This window comes from Macaca thibetana, chromosome 13 (genome assembly GCF_024542745.1).
Source record: "Macaca thibetana thibetana isolate TM-01 chromosome 13, ASM2454274v1, whole genome shotgun sequence".
Classification (NCBI taxonomy): domain Eukaryota; kingdom Metazoa; phylum Chordata; class Mammalia; order Primates; family Cercopithecidae; genus Macaca; species Macaca thibetana.
Window position 1 is genome coordinate 78600721 of NC_065590.1, and position 22151 is coordinate 78622871.

At 50.3% G+C, this 22151-nt stretch overlaps 1 protein-coding gene across 1 annotated transcript in view; it reads right to left on the minus strand.

Moving 5' to 3' along the window:
• Nucleotides 1-1794: 1794 nt before the first annotated feature.
• Nucleotides 1795-22151, minus strand: part of PLB1 (phospholipase B1) — a 127315-nt gene continuing 106958 nt past the window's right edge. The window contains 9 exon segments of the mRNA XM_050754033.1: nt 1795-2106; nt 3961-4035; nt 11950-12045; nt 12830-12934; nt 14294-14372; nt 15724-15815; nt 16276-16341; nt 18384-18464; nt 19805-19856. Of these exon segments, the coding sequence (XP_050609990.1) occupies nt 1903-2106; nt 3961-4035; nt 11950-12045; nt 12830-12934; nt 14294-14372; nt 15724-15815; nt 16276-16341; nt 18384-18464; nt 19805-19856 (850 nt within the window). The 3' untranslated portion in view covers nt 1795-1902.

Sequence of the window (22151 nt, forward strand, 5' to 3'; positions counted from 1 at the left end):
GCGCCTGTGGTTATGGATCCTTGCTGCTTTGAAGTAGGAGCTGCTGGAAGAATAGAAACTTGCAAGAAAGAAAAGGGCTGGGGGAGGGGAGGGGCCGTGAAGCGAACTCCTAGACTTCATATGTTACCTTTGTCGTTACACTGTCTCAAGCCAGGAGTGTAAGCGTTACCTTTGTCGTTACATTGTCTCAGACTAGGAGCAGAAGGGTTACCTTTGTCATTACACTGTCTCAAACCAGGAGCCTAAGGGTTACCTTTGTTGGGACACTGTCTTAAGCCAGGAGCATAAGCTGGGATGTGTGACTCGGTCACCACGTTTTCCAGTCTATAGGAAAAAGTAGGGGAACGCATGCTGTTCCCATTGTATAGAAACAGACACTGAAGCCCAGAAGAACATGGAACTGGGTGTAGGTCCTCCAGGTTCTCTGTTGTGCCAGAAAGAGGTAAGATGATGAACCTCTCTGAGAGGAAGGCGGGCAGTCTCCACCCATATGTTATTACCCCATTTCTCCAAACTCATCTCTGGGTCTCACATCTTCCCCAACAGTCTGGGCCTTATCCCAAGTCTTCACAGAGGAATAAGGCCATTTTCATTTGTGCAGCGTTTTAGAGTTAGAGGTTTACACACAGCTCCTTACTTTTCAGCAGTGCTGTGAGATAAGCAAAATGTGTACTCTTATTCCAATTTTTACAGATGCGGAGTCTGAGAAACTGGGCTCAGGCTGGCGAAGGCAGCTTCAGGGCACAACATTTCAGTGTTGCATCCGGGATTCTGACTCAGGCTCTTTGTCAGCCCGGACTTCAGGATCAGAGAGAGGTTTAAAATGCAGATGATGTCTACCTCCCTGGATTCTTTTATGGTGAAGTGAAATTCACATGATACACAATTAATCATTTTAAATGGAACAATTCGTGGCCTTTAGTGCATTCACAATGTTGCGCAACCATCACTTCTATTTTCAAAGCTTTTCCCTTTACCCGCTCCCTGGGCTTTTGTGCAGAATAAAAGACACCATCTGTGGAAGGCCTCCAGCGTGGGGCCTTGCCCCTAGCAGGGGCTCAGTGAATGCAGCCTATATTTTCAGACTCTCTCTAGCTTTCTCTCAGAAACCTGGTCATATAGAAATAGGATTTTTTTTCCTAAATTTAGCACCTTGAGAAAATCAGGTTGAGGATATAGGAGGTATTTGTGTCTCAATCATTTTTTTTCCTTTTTCTCAAAATGACATGTGAAAGTTGCGCTCTCCCAAGAAACTGTCCCCGAAGAACCCTTTCTATTCTTTAAAACAAAGAGACACATTTACCTACTGATGCCCTAGTAGTTACACATCATTGCATGGCTTCTTGGTTACTGAAGGAGTTTGACTTCTCGGCCAGGCTGTGACATGCACAGCCTAGGAGGCACCTCAGTGCTCTGCATTGTCCTGGACACAAAACAGTTGCTTAATAAGTATGTGTTGGATTGGACTGAATGGTGGCCAGCCAGCTCCAAAATTCCAGCCACCACCTGGTGACCAGTGTTTTTTCTGCCTTTGAAATAGTGAGTTTGGTGATTTGAGGATATATGCTCGTGGTGGCAGGCAGTTTGGGCTCTGACTGGCCGTGGCTCGGGCAGCCCTGCCGGAGGCAGGCCACGAAAGGCGGCAGTTCTCACACCTGGGCTGCGCAAGAGATGAAAGGCAAGTGCTTCACACAGGCAAACCCAGGAATAAAACAGCTTTGAACTTTATTTAAATATACCCCTTCCAGGAGCATAGGCCTGGAAGAAGCCCAGGCCCCGAGAAGTTGTGACTATCCCCTGGGGCTTCCTATGGCACCAGGTGTCGAAGCATGTCCTGGTGGCTGGGAGTGGCTGGGGCGGAGGGCAGTGAGGAGAGTGGCTAGGGAGGACCCACCCCTGGGCCTAGAGGGCCACAGTGCGCAGGCTCACTGGAGGATCTTCCCTCCGGCCACCTCATCTGCACCTCCAGACCACTGTCCCGATGACGCCGACCACAAGGCCGACTCCCGCCGCCACTGGCACAGCCCAGTAGAGCACATTGGGGGCTTCTTCAGCCTGGTCTGGGAGCAGCTGGCTATTCCGCAGGGTGTAGAGGTAAGGGCTCTCCTGTGGAGGGGGTGGCAGCGGAAAGGACCTCGGTGAACCATCCATCACCAAGCCAAGACTTGCCTAGTCCCCATCCCTGAGATGCTGTGATAACCCTGCACGTTTTCACAGCACTTCCCTTTTGTAAAGCTCCCTCATTTACGCTGTGCCCAAACCCTCTTTAGCGGGATGGGCCTCTGAAGAGGTCAACACACAGTTAGAACCTTCTTTTGGTTTCTCACCAGCATTTTCTTTGCTGTCAAACCTGATTTTGAAAGATTGAGAACTGATAGGTGACCAGTGGCAGAGACCCTGATAGGTGACCAGTGGCAGAGAGCCTTGGGGAGCCTGTAGAACTCCTGCCTCTACTTCTTCTTGGTCACAACTGTCCCCATTCTCCCATCCCAGCATACCCAGAAATCAGGGAAGGGCAGCACGGAAGGACAGTTGGTTTTGTAGTAGATGAAAGATTCCCAAATCAGAAGGGCCGGGAGGGGAGGCATGTGGGCAGACAGTGTGCATTCCTGCCTTCCTACACCCCTCTCCACTCTCCTTTCTCTCACTGAATGTGAATTGGGTGCCTGCTGTGTGGAGCCCCCATGCTGGGAGCTGTGATGAGGGTTAAGATGTGATATCTTTTCTTGCGGCCCAGGAGGAAGGTGAGATGTGCAGAAACAATCACATCATAAAGGAGACTGGGTCCAGTGTCTTATGAGAGGTACAAATAGAAAAGGAGACCCATACGGTTGAGTGTCTGGAGACAGAAATGGTAGGTAAGAGGTGAAACTGTAGCTTAGTGAAGGCAACATCTGGGCCTGGAGGGAGGCAGATGTTCTCATAGGCAGATGGAGGATGAACCACCAGGAGCAGATGGCAGAAGGAAAGTCCTGGACATGGGCACTCCCATCCTTGGGGGATGGATCCACTGGCCAGGAGTGTAGCATGTGTATAATGGAGGGAGGTGACCCTCCCTCTGGAGTCTGGTCAATGGGCAGTAGGGATCAGGCAAGGATTTCAAGCAGCCTTGATGGGGCAAGTTATTTCCAGGAAGGTCTATCTGTGTCTGGCAGCAAGTGTAGGGTGGATGAACAAGAGGGAGAGGAGAGTTGGAGAGACAAGTCACAGGCTTCGAAGGTGGGCCAGGCGAGGGCGGTGGGTGTGGTGAGGGAGGAAGACCATTGCGGGCTCCAGGAACAGACACTGAGTCTTTTTTATCTTTGCCTGCCGATCCCCAGATCCTAGTATACTGCCTGGCACGGGAGAGCTGCTTGCTGCACTTTTATTTTTGAATCAGTTAGTCTGGAGTGCAGTGGCATGATCTCAGCTCACTGCAAACTCGGCCTCCTGGGTTCAAGTGATTCTCCTGCCTCAGCTTCTCAAGTAGCTGGGACTACAGGCGTCTGCCACCATGCCCGGCTAACTTTTGTATTTTTAGTAGAGACGGGGTTTAACTATATTGGCGAGGCTGGTCTTGTACCCCAGACCTCAGGTGATCTGCCCACCTCGGTCTCCCAAAGTGCTGGGATCACAGGCATGAGCCACCATGCCTGGCCTTGATGCACTTTTAAGACTGAGGATGCGTCGGAGCTTTCAGAAGGAATGGGTGACCCCAGACACCCGCCAGTGCTCATCTGCCTCCCTGACTGTCCTCACTTCGGCTGGAGCTGTTGAATGTCCTCTCCCCTCACTCCATGGCTGCCCACACCCTGAGAAGTTTCCATGGCAGTGGGGACAGGTGGGATTTGAGAAGATGGCAGTGAGTGAAGCTGCATTTGAGGGAGCCTCCCAGGGGACTCCTTTGTGCTTCTAGGGGACAGGACAACCCCCACCCCAGGCACCTCTGTTCCACCTGGGGCAGGAGGGATGTTTACTCACAGGAGAGGGGCACTTGAGTTTGGCTCGGCTGTGGGTGAAGTTGTTGGAGGTAGTCTTGCGGCCCACTGGTTCCAGCTGGAGAGAGAGAAAGGACAGCTTGATTCTCTCCAAAGCTGGGAGACACTTTCCTCTCTGAGGGGGTGTCTCACACCAGAGCCCCTCCCTTGGGAAGGGGGTGGGGGGGGTAGAAAACAGCAAAGTGGCTGGTTTTGGGCCTACAGCAGGGACCCACTAGCCTTGGGCTGAGCGGGAGCTGACGTATGAAGCACAGAGGGACCAGGCAGCCTCTGTCGGCAGGGCAGGACCCTGAGTCTGTGCCCCTGGATTTGCCAGGTACAGCGAGGCCCAGGAGAGGCCACTGGTCCTGAGTCCACAGGGAGTCTTTGGAAGGGTTGGGGCCATCTCTGGCTTCCTTTGTGAGTGGCTGTGATTGTAAGACACCGTGTTCTCAACTTTATAAAATGATGACAATCCTACTTACCAACTTCTCGAAGTGCGTGGGGCTAGTCAATTTCAGGAAACTTTGGAAACATATTGGTTACAATGACATCATTACTACACTTGACTTGTCAACCTTAGGAAACCGGAGTTTCTCACTTGAGCCACTTTGTATGTTTTCCACATAGATGAAAAGATTTATTTGAAATATTCCTGGGTGTAAATACTTTTGATCCCAGGACCCTCTGAGGATGAGCTAGGAGCTGCTGTATCCCCCTCCCCAGCATCTTTTAGCCAGTAGCCAGGCCCAACATGTGGCCAGCACTGAGAAGAATGAGCCCCTAGCACTATCACCTATTCAGAGTCTGTCTGGAACATCTAGCCTCCACTCTGTGTGTATTCTGCCTGCTCCTGACCACAGGGTATTGCCAAGGAGGGAGGTGAAAGTTCACGATCTGAGCTCATGACCACACCTGGCCCATGATCTCACTTTCTGTTGTCTGAAAGTCTTTTACACCGTTCCTTAGTGACACAATTGGAGGAGGGAGGGCAGTTCTGTTCCTGGGAGAGATGCCAGGGTGACTAGACTGAGCACAATGGGCTGGGATCCAGGCTCTGCTGGTAACGGGCTGTGCAGTGCTGGGAAGGCTACTTCTCTGAGGTTAGGGACAGGCATGACATCCTGTCCTGACACCTTGGTTTGTTGTGAGCATCAAATGAGAAAATGGCATGAAAGCACGTGTGATCGGGGTGGCTTACATACATAAGGTAGTATTTCCACTTTCTTAAGAGCTGAGGACACGCAAGCCTATCGTAAACTCAAGCCTATCGTAACAGTGACAGAATAAATGCTAAAGATCAGGGTGGCTGATTCCCAATGCTGTTCCAGGAACCCAGGAACTAATTCACACAGAAGATGATCATGATTACAAGGGTCTGATGAATGTGTTAGTTTCTCCCTTTCTACTGGTTCCTTCTCAATAGTACACAACCTGCTCTGACATCTCCCCTCCTTCCCCTGCTCTCTCTTTGATCCACATCCCCTCCAGTGACCTTGGCTGTTATTTCTCATAACTTCCTGAAAGAGCTTTCTATAGGTGCTGGCAGTACTTCCTAATCTCGCCTTCTCTCTGCTGCTCACTCCAGCCAGTCTGCAGTCTCCATCGCTGGATGGAAGCTCTGGCCCTGGCCACCAACGATCTCCATATAGGTAGAGCCAAAGGTGTTTTTGCTGTGTGTATGTGTTCATCTTGCTTGGCTTCTCAGGAGCATTCATCAAAGTTGACAGCTCGCTCTCTCTCTCTCTCTCTCTCTCTCTCTCTCTCTCTCTCTCTCAACACTGACTTATCTTGGCTCTCTGGACACAGCATTGTTTCTCATTTCCTTTCTAACTCCACACTCTCCTCCTCCTCTCTCACTGGAGTTGAAAGCTGGAATGAATGCCCAGGGCTAGGTAGTTGGCCTTATACTCTTTTCTACCTATTCTTTCTCTAGGAGCTCTCAGTTGATCCTGTAGTGGTTGCTTTTTTTTTTTTTCTTTTTTTTTTTTTGTAGATGGAGTCTTACCCAGGCTGGAGTGCAATGGCACAATCTCAGCTTACTGCAACCTCCGCCTCTGGGTTCAAGCGATTCTCCGGCTTCAACCTCCCTAAATAGCTGGGATTACAGGTGCACGCGACCACGCCTGGCTAATTTTTGTACTTTCAGTAGAGACACGGTTTCACCATGTTGGCCCTCTATGCTAATAACCCCACTTTTTTTTTTTCTATCTCCAGCCTTGACTTCCTCTGTGAGCTCTAGACTTCTGTATCCCGATACCTCTATGTGGATGTCCGGAAAGCAGTTCACACCATGTCCAAAACAGAAGTCTTGGTTTGTTTCCTCCCAAGCTGATTTTTCTCTACCTGCTCAACCATCCACCCAGTTTCTTAGACCCCAAACCAAAAAGTCATCCTTGTTCCTCTTCCCCATCATCCATCCGCCAGCCCACGACACATCCTAAACCTCACCGCTTCTCTCCTCCTCTGCCCTGACCCTAGTCTCAGCCCCCTTCCTCTCTCACCCATCACCAGCGGCCTCCTAGTGGTCTTTCCAGATCCACCCTTGCTTTCTTCCAGTCCAGGGGTACACAGATCCGGGGGTAAGCCAGAGCATATCCCCTTCCTGCTTAGAAGCATCCAGGGACCTGGCCCCTGCCCAACTCTTTGACCTTGTTCACTTCCCTCTGGTCACACTGGCCTTTAAGTTCCTCAGACACTTCAAGCTCATTCTTGACTCTAGGCCCACATGGGTCCTATTTCCTCTGCCTGGCAACCTCTTGACGTGCACTTCTCAATCCAACGTCACTTCTTCAGGGAGGCCTCCCTCTCCCCCACCATTACTCTGTGTCACATCGCCCTGCTTGAGTTTTTCTTAAGCCACAGATGTGGTCAGAAATGACCTTGTTGATTATCTGTCTTTTCCCTACTATCCTGTATGTCCCATGACAGCAGGAGTCATCTTTTTTCACTGCTGAGTCCTCAGTACCTGGAGCAGTACCTAGCACACAGCGGTGCTCAGTAAATTCTTGTTGGATGGATGGATAGATGAATTAATTGAAGTCACAGAGATCTGAGTGGAGAAGCTTGGCAGGGGAAGGCTTGGAGCTGGTCACAGGGAATGAAATTGTTTTTCTTAGAACCAACCTTTCCTAAGCCAGGCACTGTGGCTACCAACCACGTAGCAAATGACAGGACTGGGCAGGGTGTAATGGACCTAGGTGGGCCACTGGCCTGTCCTGGAGATTCAGAGGTGGCTTCCTGCAGGAGGTGGCACCTGAGTTGAGTGGTGGAGTGGGGAAGGGCAATCCAGGAGAAGGAGGAGAGCAAGAGTGAGCAGAGGTGTGGACCACCACGGGTGGTGCAGGACGCTGCTGGAGTCACTAGACTGCAACATGTGAGGCAGATGCTGGTGGAAATGGTAGCCAGAGAGGTTAATCAGGTGAATCAGGCCAAGTCCCAGAGGCCTAGTGTGCTGTGGAATGGGGCCTGGACTGCCTCCTTCAGAGGTGGGAGGCTTTGGAAGTTTGAAAGCACGGAAGTGACTGGGTGAGGTTTTTTTTTTTATACAGATTACTTGATTTCTCTGTAGGGACCAGATCTAAGGCAGTGGTTCATAAACCCTGCACATTAAAATAATCTCAGGAGCTTTCACAAAGTACTGAATCCAGCTCGCACTCCAGACCAATTAAGTCAGAATCTCTGGGGATAAGCCCGGTCAGGCACTGATATTGTTTTTCAAGTAAACTTTTTTTTTTTTTTTTTTTTTTTTTAATTTGAGGAAGACTTTTACTCTTGTCACTCAGGATGGAGTGCAATGATGTGATCTTGGCTCACTGCAACCCCCGCCTCCTAGGTTCAAGTGATTTTCCTGTCTCAGCCTCCCAAGTAGCTGGAATTATAGGCATGTGCCACCACGCTTGGCTAATTTTGTATTTTTAGTAGAGATGGGGTTTCACTGTGTTGGCTAGGTTGGTCTCAAACTCCTGACCTCAGGTGATCAGCCTGCCTCGGCCTCCCAAAGTGCTGGGATTACAGGTGTGAGCTACTGCACCTGGCCTCAAATAAACTTTTAATTGAAGCTAACATACACATAGAAACTAGTACAAATCGTAAGTGAGCAACAGGTGTAAGTTTTGATAAAATGAACATACCAGCATCCACTCAGGCAATAGACTATTAGAGTCCTCAGAAGCTCCTTTCCGCTTTCTTTCAGGACCATTCATCCCCCAGTGAGTCTCTACACCATCATGCTGACTTCTAACCCCATATGCCAAGCTTCTTGCTTTCGAACTTTATAGATATTATTGTATGTTGTTTAAGTTTGCTCAACTGTCACTTCTTCAGTGAGGCCTCCCTCTTCCCAGCCATCACTCTGTGTCACATTGCCCTGCTTGTTTTTTTTTTTTTTTAAGTCACAGATGCGGTCAGACCTGTATGGTATTCCTCAGTATGAATGTGCCACAGTTTATTCATCCATCCTACTGTCAGTGGACATTTGGGCAGTTTCTAGTTTGGAGCTGTTTATAAATAGTGCTGCTGTGAATATTCTTGTGTGTATCTTTTGGTGGACACATATATACCTTTCTTTTGGAGATATACCTAGGATTAAAACCGTTGGATCACAGGAAATACATGTGTTCAGCGTTATTAAATAGACCAAAGAGTTTTCCAAAGTGGCTATAGGCACTGATTGTTTTTAAAAGTCCCTGGATGACTGGGCGCAGTGACTCACACCTGTAATCCCAGCACTTTGGAAGGCCGAGGCGGGTGGATCTCCTGAAGGCAGGAGTTCAAGACCAGCCTGGCCTGGCCAACATGGCAAAACCTTATCTCTATTAAAAATACAAAAATTAGCTGGGCATAGTGGCATGCACCTGTAATCCCAGCTACTTGGGAGACTGAGGCAGGAGAATCGCTTGAATCCAGGAGACAGAGGTTGCAGTGAGCTGAGATCGCGCCATTGCTCTCCAACCTGGGCAACAGAGTGAGACTCTGTCATTCATTCATTCATTCATTCATTCATTCATTCATTCATACATACATACATACATGTCCCTGACTGATTCTAATATGCAGCTGGAGCTGAGAGTTGCTATTCTAAGGGCTGTAACTCTGAAGACAGGGATGTCAGTCAGGAGGCTGGAGCTGTCACCCAGCACCTGGGGAGATTCAAACACTGGCTGAGAGCAGGATTTCCGCAGAAGAGGGAGCAGGCAGCAGTAGAGGACTAGGCCTCGGGAAAGAGAAACTCTTGATAAGACAAAAGAAGGCAGAGGAAGAGGAAAACAGCCCCTGGTGCTGCTGGTGCTTCTGGCTTTGCCTTTGCAAAGGTCTGGAGAAGGACGTGAAAGGAGAGGCGGGAGGTGAAATAGTTTAAAGTGCTTTTTGTTTCCCAGTAGGGAATCCTGGGAACATCAGCCAAAGCCTGCAGACACTATGTCATAGGACTCTAATTGTGAGACATGAATTCACCGGGTATATATGTGCTTAGCAGGTTGGGAGCAGCGGGGAGGGTGGTGGTGTGGCCAGGTCGCCAGGAAAGGACTAGGAAAACCTGGACTCTCATTCCCCCTTGTGCCATGAACAGTCTGTGTTACGTTGGGCAAACTGCTTCGTGTCTTTATACTTTAGTTACAGAATGTTCTGGCTAGATGACCTCTCAGTCTGTTACAGCTCTAATGGTCTGTTATTTATTTTCTGTTACTCTAGGGGTGAAATTCCAGCCAGAAGCCGATCTGAAAAGTTGGCATGATGCTATAGCTTTATGTCTGAGATTGGCTTTGGATGAAAACAGTAGACTGTATAATTATTTCCCCAAATTATAGAGCGTAGGATAAGAAACCCCTGGATGGCTTTAGTTTTGTTTTTGTTATTTTGAAGTTTGGGCTACGGCTGAGATAATAATGTCTGGGGAACCATGGACAGTCTTGTTTCCACAATAGCTCCAGTGCAGTGTTTACGTTTTGTGTTCATATCTAAACTCCTCCCACTTATCTTTATGAAATAAAGGCCTCTTACCTGGGTGAATGGGAAGAGCTACTGAACTGCTTTGGAAGAGAAGGCCAGAGTTACATATATATTTTTTTTTCTTTTCTATTTGTTTTCTGAGATAGGGTCTCACTCTGTCCCCCAGGCTGGAGTGCAGTGGTGCCATCTCGGCTCACTGCAGCCTTGACCTCCCATGCTCAAGTGATCTTCTCACCTCAGCCTTCTGAGCAGCTGGGACTACAGGCATGTGCCACCATACCTGGCTAATATTTTGATTTTTTTTTTTTTGGTAGAGATAGGATCTCCCCTGTGTTGCCCAGGTTGGTGTCTAATTCCTGGGCTCAAGTGATCCACCTGCCTCAGCCTCCCAAACTGCTGGGATTACAGGTATGAGCCACTGTGCCTGGCCAGATCTACTTTGTTAATTCACATGAAGAGAAACCAATGGACTCTTTTTCATGTTCCAGCCATCACTATGGCTGTCCAGCCCCAGGAGATTCCTGAAGGGTCCCAGCTTTAAGCAGACTTGGAGTTCCACCTGGGTAGGAAGGCCATACCTTGATGAAAAAACTGGGAAGGAAGGGCCAAGGGCTTAGCTCTCTTTGGCTCTTCTTGGAATCTGTGGATTCCCTTGAGGTCTCAGGGGAAAAGGAACAGGGAATAGGTACCCTTTCTTTGGGAGGATTTTTACAAAGGAATAAAGTCACATGATTCAGCCACTGAAGGACAACTAGCCTTCAAAACAAAGTCCACAAAAGAAACAGGAATTATACCATATCAACTGATTTAAAAATTGTGGGGCAAACTCACAGATATTTTGGTTGCAATCCAGAGTCTTGGGCTGGAAGAGTACAACAGAGGTTTTTGGAGTGGGCAGATATGTGATGTCCATGGAAGGAAAACCCCAGGACAATGGAAGTCAACATAAGCTGAGTGTGTCATTAACTAGGCCAAAGATAAAGCCAGTTTACATGCTGTTCTTAAAAGAGGTTGCTAGAGAGGAAGAGATGGCGTAGCTAAGGAGAAAGTCAATATTGTGAGTCAGCCGAGTGAGATGCTGGACACACTGGATGAGCTGACAGGGGTGGGAATGTTTGCACAGCAGTGGTTGGCAGAGACACTCTGGGCCTGAAACTGTGATAAAAGGAGCTGGAATGTAGCTTGTTTAGTTGTCATAGGACAAAGGAAGGAACATACAGGTTGGGGTGGGGATTGTGTTACCCACTGAGCCTGGATTAAAAGAAACCATTGGGTTGGGAAGGCATTTCATTTGCTCTGTGCGAGAGGATTCAGTTGTTGGGGGTGACAGGCCAAGTGCTGTGCAGACACCATTCAGTTGTTGGTGGCCAGCCACAGAGGGAAGAGTGGAAGCACCAGCCAGGTGTCCCTGAGAGACCCCTGGTCTGTATGTTCATTTCATAAGGTACCTTCTCCCCATCAGAAAGGACTGGAATAGGTATCAGCCTGGGAAAACAGGCTGTGTGGATCTCCACTTTGCGATGTTTAAAGAAATGAGTTGGGTATGAGTTGAGCCCAGAGTCCTTGGAAGGCCGATGGTGCTGACATTTGCCGAGTGCCAGCTATTGTGCTGGGTGCCATGTACACATGATCTCAGTGCGTTTTCTGAGACCTGTCTTGTTTTCAGTTTTATAGATGTTGATACAGGTGGCCAGAGAGATCGTTTGCCCAAAGTCACACAGTCAGAGGTGGAAGTCGGTATTTTCATCCAGCCAACCTATTTGATTACAAAGGGATCCCCTCACAGTATCTGGGCATTGCTGAAGGCGCAAAGAATAAAGGTGTGTGTGTGTGTGTGTGTGTGTGTGTAACTTTCAAAGGGTGTTGGATAAATATAGGGTGTTTTCCCTTTGGAATTAATCTATCAGGACCAAAAAGGTGTGCTGCCATTTTGGGCTTTGGGGAGAAAGGAGCCATGTCTCCAGTAGGTTTGCCATTGTGAGACAGAGAGTCAATATCCTTGGATTTCCCCTTGACAAGGCCCACCAGGCCCTCGGCTGCTCACCATGTTGTTCCAGAGTGCAATGGCCATCTCGGCATGCCCACGGTCTGAGAAGTGAAAACAGTCCTCGGAGAAGAAGGTGAGGTCAGTGTCCCCTCTCTGCAACCAAAAGGCAAGGAGGTTACCGTCCTGGGAAAGGGCTCTGCTACCTGAGCCCCAATCCCGCTCCCAGCAGGTGCCCTGGGCATGTCTCCTTTCATCCTTCCAACTCTCCTGTCAACTGGCTCGGATACTGCTGGAAAAACTCCCAGAATTTGGAATTTTTTTTGAGACGGAGTTTCGCACTGTCAGCTGGGCTGGAGAGCAGTGGCACGATCTCAGCTCACTGCAACCTCCGTCTCTGCCTCCTGAGTAGCTGGGATTATAGGCGCCCACCACCACGCCCAGCTAACTTTTTGTATTTTTAGTAGAGGCAGAGTTTCACCATTTTGGCCAGACTGGTCTCAAACTCCTAACGTCGTGATTCACCTGCCTTGGCCTCCCAAAGTGCTGAGATTACAGGCATGAGCCACTACACCCGGCCAGAATTTTCTTTTTAAACAGACATGAATTGGACCCACCCATAGTCTCTCCCTTTTCTTGCAGCACCCCTATCCTAATAGTTGAAAAGAGTAATATTTTTAGGAAGCTTTCCATTCTATCCCAATCCAGAAAATATCAGGGCCAGGCCTGGGGAGCTTAGTCACTATTGATTTCCTTTCCAACTACATCTGAGTTCCAATCACAGCCCAGCCCCCACAAAAAGGAGGTAATGTGGAAAAAGCCACCCTCAGGAGCCCTCTTGGAGAGAGATGGTGAAAAAAAATGCCCACTTAAAGAAGTACATCCATTGTCTGTGATAAGGCCTCCATACACGAGCCTCCCTGAAATGCCCGTGGCTCACCTCGTTCAGTGGTATGAGTGTGTTTTGGAAGAAAGGCTGGACCACAACTGTGAAGTCCTCACGCTGTGTGTATTGGTGCCAGTAGGAGAAACTGGAGATGCCATTCTGGGGATGGAGAGAGAAGCTACTCAACCCTCTTGGCAAGGCTGCACAGACAGGGTTCAGTCCTGCTGTCTTGGATTGGTTGTGACAGGAGTCTACTCACCCTAAACGACAGTGACTTTAAGGCCCTACTCTAGTGGGATGCATGCATGCTTTTATTCTCCACCCATTCATGGGCACCTGCATTTCAAGGCCCTATCCTGGTTCTCAGGCTCAGAGATGAGTTGAACCCAGCAGCTCCTGGTGGTAGAAGCTCCCTATCTGCACAGCTCCACCCAGTCCCATTCCAAAGCCTCTGCCTGCAAGGCTGGGTCTGAGCCACTGACCAGATTGCCTGGGCTAAAGGCCTCCTCTGCTCACTACATGAAGAGGTCAATTAGAAAATGGGGCTGCAGGTCAGATGGGGAGCATCTCAACACCAGCTCCCAAAATGCTCGCGAACTTTGGGGGAGGAGAGTTCATGGTGGCTGGATTTAAGTACCCAAGCATGGAACATAAAAGGAACAGACTAGATGTACTTATCTTCAAGGAGTTTCTCATCCATCTGGGAACATAAGACAAGATGTGAAAACATGAGGACCATTTGGGGCTTTCAGGGCCCATCAAGTACAGACTGAATGTGATATGGGGAGATGTCTGCGGGTGAAGTTCAGGCAGGGGAAGCTCCTCAGAGGAGGGAAGCAGACTTGCCTTGTGAATGAAGGCAGGTCAGTTTGCAGAATGGAAATGCTACCTGAGCCTGAGAGGGAATAATAGAGGCAGAGACATAAGCAGGAGTGGAGGTGGGGAGATGGAAGGGGGTAGAGAGAGGGCGAGGAGAATTTGAGGTAGAGGTAAGTAGGGCAGGGTTAAGCCTTTTTCTCTTTTCGAGATAGGGTCTCACTCTGTTGCCTAGGCAGCAGTACAATGGCATGATCATAGCTAATGGCAGCTTCCAACTCCTGGGCTCAAGCTGTCCTCCTACCTCAGCCTCCTGAGTAGCTGGGACACCCAGCATGAGCCATTGTGCTGGGCCTAAACCTTTTGTTTTGAATGAAGGGAGGGGAGGAAGTGAGTAGTAATTATTACACATGGTTCTGCATGGGGAAAATGGGCCCCACCACAAGGAGTCTACTCTGGGAGTCTCTTGCTGCCTGCCTGCTAGGAGGAGAGGATTCTCTCAGCTTCCACTTTAGGGTCTCTCATTCCTTTCCCTGGCCTTGGTGTTCAGTTTGCAGGGATAAGTATTTCAGGGGCTGTGATCTGCTTTTAGGGAGTGGCTTGCTCTTGGCCAAATCCTGCTGAGCATTCGATTTCCGAGTCCTTGCTCAGGGAGTACAGGGCCCCCCACTGGGTCAGTAAGAGAAGGGCTGCAGGGCTTACTTGGAGGTTCCAGTTCACTTTCTTCAGTTCTTGCTTCTCCAGGGAGCTTTGAGAGTGTCTGAGGCAAGTGCAGTTGTTCCTGTGAGACAGCGAGTCTTGTATTGAGGCTCCCTGGGGCACCGTGGCTCTGCCCTCCTGGGAGGCTGGCTCTGACACACAGCGCAGGCTGCCACCCCAGGGGCCTGCAGCCTGTGCTGCCTTACCTGGGGCAGGGGGTGACACACAAGTATTCCCACAGTACACCTTTGACAGACTCAGACCCAGGTTCAGAACGCTAACTCAGGAGCCCTGAGGTCCAGAGGATGCTTGTTCATAGAGAAAGTGGGAGAGCTGGCCCCTGGCGCCTGGACCTTCTTGTGGACAGACGCCTATTCCCCTTCCTCCTCAACTGCTCTAGGAAACCAGCCTGGGATTTCTCCAGAGCAGGACTGGGTGGGCAGGAGACTGGAGTTCAGGAAACCAGCCACAATGGCTCTCTCTGTGCCTGGGTTTGGAATCACTCCTCATGTTCCTGGGGCCTCTCAGCTCTTCCTGCAACTGCTTAGGACTCTCCCTCAGGGCTCCAGTGTGGGAAGTCTGCAGAAAGCTGGGGAGGGCCACCGGCTAGAAGCAGTCCTGACAACATGGAACATGATACAGACAGACTCTGGAGGAGCTGTTCCCTGCAAGAATGGGAACCAGCTGGTCACCTTTGCAGCAAATCCATTTGAGCCCAGGTATAGGATTCCTCAGCTCCCTGGAGAACCTCCTCTCTCATAGCAATACTCACTCAAACTTTGGGAGGCCCTCTGCCCTCAGAACATGGCAACTTCCAGCCCCCGACAGGAGCTCCTGTCCTGCCCATCAGCACCTTGCCTCCAAGCCCAACTGTCAAGGACAGGTCCCATTAAGGATGGAATAAGAGCTATTTCCTAAGACCCTGCTCTCGGTAGGCCGGGTATCTTAATTGTTTCCTCTTGCCCTCACATCTACCTTGCAGGGAAGGTGCCATCTCCCCCACTTTACAGATGAGCACAGAGGCTCGTAGAGGTTATGTGGTTTGTTCAAGGTTCCAAGGCTCCTAAATGGCAGAGCAGTTGAGGCCGGAGGTAGCAGCCTTGAAAGCTCATGGCCTCATGCTGCTGCTCAACAGGGAGCAACATGCCGAGGTTTGACCTGGCAATTACTGACAATGTCAGGGAGCCTTAAGGATCATTTGGTCTGTCTCCTTCTACAGAAAAGCAAACAGGGGTCCAGAGAAATGAAGCGTCTTGCATACAGTAGGCATTCACAAATGTAGAGGTACTTCCTGATGTTGTCCAAGCCCCTGAGCCATGTCTGCCCTCTGGCAGGCCTGCCTGGCTCTGCCTCAACTGGTCTCCTTCTCTGGCGCCTGCAAGCCCTCCTCACCCCAGGTGCTCTTGCCTTGGGATGGTGACCTGTCCACTTACTGAGCTGGCAGCATGGCACATTTCCCGCCTTGGCCCTGGTGCAGGCTGGCCAGCTCCATGACCTCCACCACGTTGACGAAAGCCCTTGGCAGCTGCAGGGAGCGGAGGGTGGCTGTGTTAAGGCACTGGCTACTGCTGGGAGGAACCTGGGGGTCGTCTGCAGTCCAGTTCCCACCCCCCAATTTTACCAATGAAGAAACAGGCCCAGAGGGTGGATGTGACTTGTACTATCTCACTGAATCTTCTTGAGTGGCCCCGCTTTATAGATCGAGAAGCTGAGACACAGAGCGGTCACTTGCCTGAAGCCACGGTGCTGGGTGCAAACCTGGGCCGACTGGTGCCGAGGCAAGCTCATTGCTGCCACACAAGCCTGTCTCTGGCCAAGTGAGATTTCCCCTGCAGAGGAGCTTGACAGCCACCTCCCTCCCTACCATCCAGGTGCCCACTCATGGCGGGTCTCTGCTCAGTGAGCATCTCAGTGAACACAACCTGCCTAGATGCAGCCCAGGGAGGTGGCTGGTGGGACCCAGGAACACGCAACCCCTCTCCTACCTCCTGAGAGAGGATGTCCAGGGCCTGTCGGATGTGCTGAACATACTCCGTGGCCAAGTGGGCCTCCTGTAAGGAAAAAAGGGAACTCTCTTTAGCCCTTGGTGCCTGCTTTGAGAGAATGGTAAGAGCATAGGAGGGCTCTGGGGCCCAGGCTAATGACTGAGTGGGTACAGAGGGGCTTTGGTGGTCCTGGTCAGGCTGGGAAGCCCAGTCCTTGTTGCTACTGAGTCTCTGTAAGAAATCATCCCTTGTCCCCTACTAGATGCCGTGAACAATCCCAACCCCCCACCCTGTTCCACATAATCTCAGACCCAACAGTGGGCTCTGCCAGTGCTGAGTCCTGCCAGTTTTCGGCCTTGGCTCTTGGCAGTCCCATGTGTCATCTGACCTCAGCCTTCTCCAGCCACTTGCCGTGCCCTAGGTAGCCACACTTTCTTTTTCCTTTGGGCTTTTTGGTCCATGCTGGTCCCACTGCCTGGAATGTTTTGCTCTCCTGTGTTCCCCTAACTTCTATCCCCTGTGACTCAGTGTAAGGTTCTCTTCCTGTGAACCATCTCCCCAATAGGAGGCTGATTTAGAGGTGTGCCCATAGCATCCTGGGTGATGCATACGAGGTACATAGTAGGTGCTCAGTAAGTCCTTGCAGGCTGAATCTTAGGGCTTTGCTTTATAGCAGAGGGAGATGGTCCTATATTTTTAGATGTGGCTCTGGGCTCCTTAGAAGGTGTCCCAGGCTGATACCAGCGGGGGTGTGGGTGGTGACTTGAAGCTCTTATACTCATGGAAGAACGCATGTCTGCAGGAAGGGGGAGTTGAGGCACCCATGAAGCAGCACCACTCAGGCAGGAGGGGATAGCTCAGGCAGCCCATTATTTTTCCTGGAGACAAAGAGCTGAGGCCGGGTGAGATACCGTGCACTCAATTCCAGCACACTGATGGGCACAGAACAAGTGCTGCTTGCTGAGTTTCTGCCCACAGCTACCAGAAGGGGTACTGGGAGTTGGGAAGGAGGGGAAAGGAACAAGAAGATAGACAGTCCACGCCGAAGAGTTAAAATAAAGGAGAGGGGACCTCATGTCTCCCAGAGTTTCTGCCCTTCCCCCTTTCCTTCTTTTTAAAACAGTCTGAGTAGTCTGAGTTAATCCTGGTGGTGGCATCCTAACCCTTTCAACTGAACTATGCCCTCAGGAGTATAAACCTGACTGTTCCCATGAAGAACACACATTCTGGGGCTAGTAGAGGGCATTTCCCTACGCCAGTGTCCACGGGCAGCTCTGGGGTCCAGGTCTCCCCCGGGGCCAGGATGCAGCAGTACTTAAATCCCCATGAGGTAGGGTTGCTTCTGCCTCTCAGGGAGAGAACTAAGGGGAAGAGGTTTGGAAAACCAGCTCCTGTGTGCGGGAGGACACTTCTCATCAAGCCTCTGGTAGTCGGCCTCTGTGAGCCACAAGGAATGATAAATGCCTTTTCCCCCCACCACCATCTGTGACTGTCAAACATTCGACCACAACCTCTGAGGCTGGGCAGCTGCCTTTTCCTGGCCAAATAAAATACAGAATGTCCCCAACTTAGAACAAGATGTATTCCAAAATAAAAACTTTTGGAAGTTACAACTTCCAGAAGTTTGTGAGTCTGGACATATTTCCCCATGGAAACATCAGGAACAGGTTTGGGCTCCCAGGGCCACTGCTGAGGTTTGGTTAACTCATGATAGGCCATCCAACCCCATCTAGAACATTGTTTTGCCTTTCCTCAAAATGAAACAGGGCAGGGATGGGGTGAGGATGGCTAGTCCCCTGTCTGGTACCAGAGGTCATATGTGTGTGGATAACAGAGGCCCCGCCTCAGCAGTGCCTGCAGTAGATCCACCTAGATCTTACTTCAGGAATCAGGGAATCAATGCACCTGCTCTTCCAGGGGCCACTCAGGCAGTAGAAAAGGCTGGGCCTCACCCGGCATGCGTAAACCAGGGAGGGCCTGGGGCAGCAGGCAAATGTGGCTCCCATGAGCAAGGAGCTTGGGGCAGGGCCAGGGGTGGATGGGCAAGGATGTTGCCAGAAGCCAGCAACTTCCTTCTCGGGTCCTCACAGGGTTGGTCGGGGGCCTACCGGATTCTCACAGTAATGACACAAGTCGTTGGCCCCAATGAAGAGTGTGACCAGCTTCCAGTCTTTCTCCAGGTTGATGTCCTGAGGGGACAGAAGATCTTGAGTTTAGACCTTGGTGGGAGGCACATGCAAATGTTGCTACTGGGCCAGCCCACCCGCCCTCCAACTGCCTTTTGTCTTCTTTGTATTGTAACAGAGCAAAGCAGCAAAGTGGGCCAGGTGCGGTGGCTCACGCCTGTAATCCCAGCACTTTGGGAGGCTGAGGCAGGTGGATCACCAGAGGACAGGAGTTCAAGACCAGCCTGGCCAACATGGTGAAACCCCGTCTCCACTAAAACTACAAAAATTAGCTGGGCCTTGTGGCAGGTGCCTGTAGTCCCAGCTACTTGGGAGGCTGAGGCAAGAGAATTGCTTGAACCCGGGAGGCAGATGCTGCAGTGAGCTGAGATCGTGTCACTGCACTCAGCCTGGGTGACAGAGCAAGACCGTCTAAAAAAAAAAAAAAACAACAAAGTGTGGCTCCCTAGCCTTCAGTTGGTGCTGGGATAAGGTGCTCCACAGTGAGGATTTTTTTTGGGGGGGGGGGGGTGGGGGTGGGGTGGGGGAGTCTGCTTACACAAGGGAGAAGGGCTATTTTCCCCTTGAAATCTTGTGTCCCTGGAGAAGTAGAATGTGGATGTGGCCCATTCAATGCCGAGGAGATTACCCCCCCCCCCCCCCCACCCCACCCCCACCGCCAAATGAAGGCCTTCCAGGGAGCTGCGGGCAAAGGATGCAGCTAGAAGCAAAGGCCCTGAGCTGCCCCTGGGATGAGTTCTTAGGGTCCAGGAAAGGAGACTGGAGGAAGAGCCCAGCGTGGACTGAGAAGTGGGGCTGGGGTTGGGAGGCCCTCTAAGCAGTTGGCTTTCCACTTGGCCACCTCCATAATAGGAATCCCACTGGGAGCTGAATTCCTAGGTATAAACACTGAACAGTTATAAAAAAAAAAAAAAAAAAAAGTGCTAGTGAGAAGTTTCAGAGGGGCAGGGTGAGGGGAAGGAGGGAGAACGGGATTGAAATGAGAAGCCTATTTTTAGAACCTTGCATTTACATAATAGGACTCTGGGAAGCCACCTCTTGGTTAAAGTAGGAAGCTGTCAGAGGCCAAGGCCACCACCTCAGCCACCTCAGCCACCTCCCTGTTCCACCTCGCCCTCCTGCAGCCGGCCCTGGGGTGGGGGGTGCCAGAGCCTACATCCAGGGGTGTGGCCAAAGCAGGCGCCTCCTTGGTAAGGCCTGCTTCTCCGGGGATCTTTTGGCCCTCTACAGAGGCCAGCCCAGAGCAGGAAGTGCTGTGGTGAGAGGGACCCTTATGGGGCTGTCCCCTCCCCAGTCAGCAGGAGATGGGCACCTTTCAGGGGTGGCCTGGGGCCTATACTCACGGGGCTGTTTTTCATTCGCTCTACCAGGTCCCAGGCCTGGGCTGGCATGTCCCTAGGTAGGAGGAAGAGAGAGCGGCATTAGTGCTGGTTCAGGAGCGAGGATTTAAGATGTGGGATTTTGGCCTAGGAAGAGAGGTGTTTCAGGAATGGTGATGTTACCAGTACACAATTCATTCCATTCTCAAGAAATCTCAGCTGTGTAACAATCACAGAGATGCCATGGACCCTGGAGCCACACTGATCTAGCCCCTGCCACCCAATAGTGTCATCGGCCACTCGGGTTGGGATCCTGTCAATCTTTCCCTCAGAGACTTTTCCTCAAACTCCTTCTTTGAAAGCCAAGCCTGTTCATTTCTTCTTCAGTTGCCTGTTTTAAAAATAACCTTTTGTATATTTGAGAAAAGTCACAGCGCTCAATTATCCCTCAGTTTTCTCCTTTCCGGGCTTAATGACTCCTTTAACCTTTACTTCTAAGCCCTGCTCTCTGCTCCTTTAATCCTTTTGTTTTTCTTCTCCATGGTTACTTAGATTTCTGCACCATTCCCCATCTCCTTGCTTTTTTTTTTTTTTTTTCCCTCTCCAATAAAACAGGATGGACAGGATTAGTTCTCCCTCCATCCCCTGATGTCTGCCATAAATAAAACAATGCCATTTGGTGTTCTGGATGAGTGATATGAGTGCCAATGGAACACTACTCAGCCATAAAAAGGGATGAACTATTGGTATACCAGTAACATGGATGCATCGCAAAATCATTTTGCTAAATAAGTCAGATAAAAAGTATATCCTCTTTGATCCCATTTATATAAAATTTTTTAAAATGCAAACTAATCTATAGTGATGGAAAGAAGGTTAGTGGTTGCCTGGGGTGTGGGGGTAGGGACAGGAAGGAGCAGGAGGGAGAGATTACCAAGGGGCCTGAGAAAACTCCCGTAGGTGATGGACACGTTTTTCATCTTGATCGTGGTGATGACTTCACAGGTACAATGTTAAATTGTATCCTTTTGAGACAGGGTCTTGCTCTGTTGCCCAGGCTGGAGTGTAGTGGTGTGATCATGGCTCACTGAAGCCTCAACCCCCTGGAGCTCAAGTGATCCTCCCATCTCAGCCTCCTGAGTAGCTGGGGCTACAGGCCCACACCACCACGCCTGGCTAATTTTTTGTATTTTTGGTAGAGATGGGGTTTCAGGATGTTGCTCAGACTGGTCTCCAACTCCTGGGCAATCCGCCTACCTCGGCCTCCCAAAGTGCTGGGATTAGAGGTGTGAGCCACTGCACCCAGCCAAATTGTATCCTTTTAACATGTGATGTTTATTGCATGTCATTTATACCTCAATAAAGCTGTGCTTAAAGAAAGGTCTGCCGGGCGCGGTGGCTCAAGCCTGTAATCCCAGCACTTTGGGAGGCCGAGACGGGCGGATCACGAGGTCAGGAGATCGAGACCATCCTGGCTAACACAGTGAAACCCCGTCTCTACTAAAAATACAAAAAAAAACTTAGCTGGGCGAGGTGGCAGGCGCCTGTAGTCCCAGCTACTCAGGAGGGCTGAGGCAGGAGAATGGCGTAAACCCGGGAGGCGGAGCTTGCAGTGAGCTGAGATCCGGCCAATGCACTCCAGCCTGGGTAACAGAGCGAGACTCCGTCTCAAAAAAAAAAAAAAAAAAAAAAAGAAAGGTCTATGAGAAGTTAGGTCAGCAAAGGGGATACAGACAATGAAAGCTTCCACGGAAGAAGCCATAAAAGCAGTAACTGGTGTGAGTTGGCCACTGAAAATCTTTGGGTGTCCCCAGTAAGCTAGGTACGTGGCACCATCCCTACCTTGTTTCTCATTAAGGAGAATTTACAGATCTAGGATTGTATCCCATACATTATTGCTATTGATGAGTACATCAGAAAGCTAGCTATAAAGACAGACTTTCCTGGTCAAAGGTGACCACAGAAGTGCCATTAACCTTTTAATAGGTTCAAGATGTGACTAAGACAATCCATAGGCAATAAGCCCTCCTGGGTAGGAGGGGAAGTTACAAACACTGCTTCTTCCCCTCTTCCTAGCCATCTTCTTCCCATCCTTCAGGCCCAGACCAAGTCCTGCTTCCCCTTGAGCCTCCTCTCTGGGCTCACTGATCCACACATCCTTCATTTCCTTTTTCACCCCAGCGACCAGTGGTTCTACTTTCAGCTCTGCTACTGACTTGCTGTGTGAGCTTGTACAAGTGGCAGAATCTTGCTAGAATTGACTTTTTCCATCTTTTAAAGGAAGAAGTTGGACTGGATGATTTGAGGGGTCCCTTCTGGGTCTGCATCTGTCTTTAGACAGTGCATTTCACACTGTGTGCTCTCCTGTTCT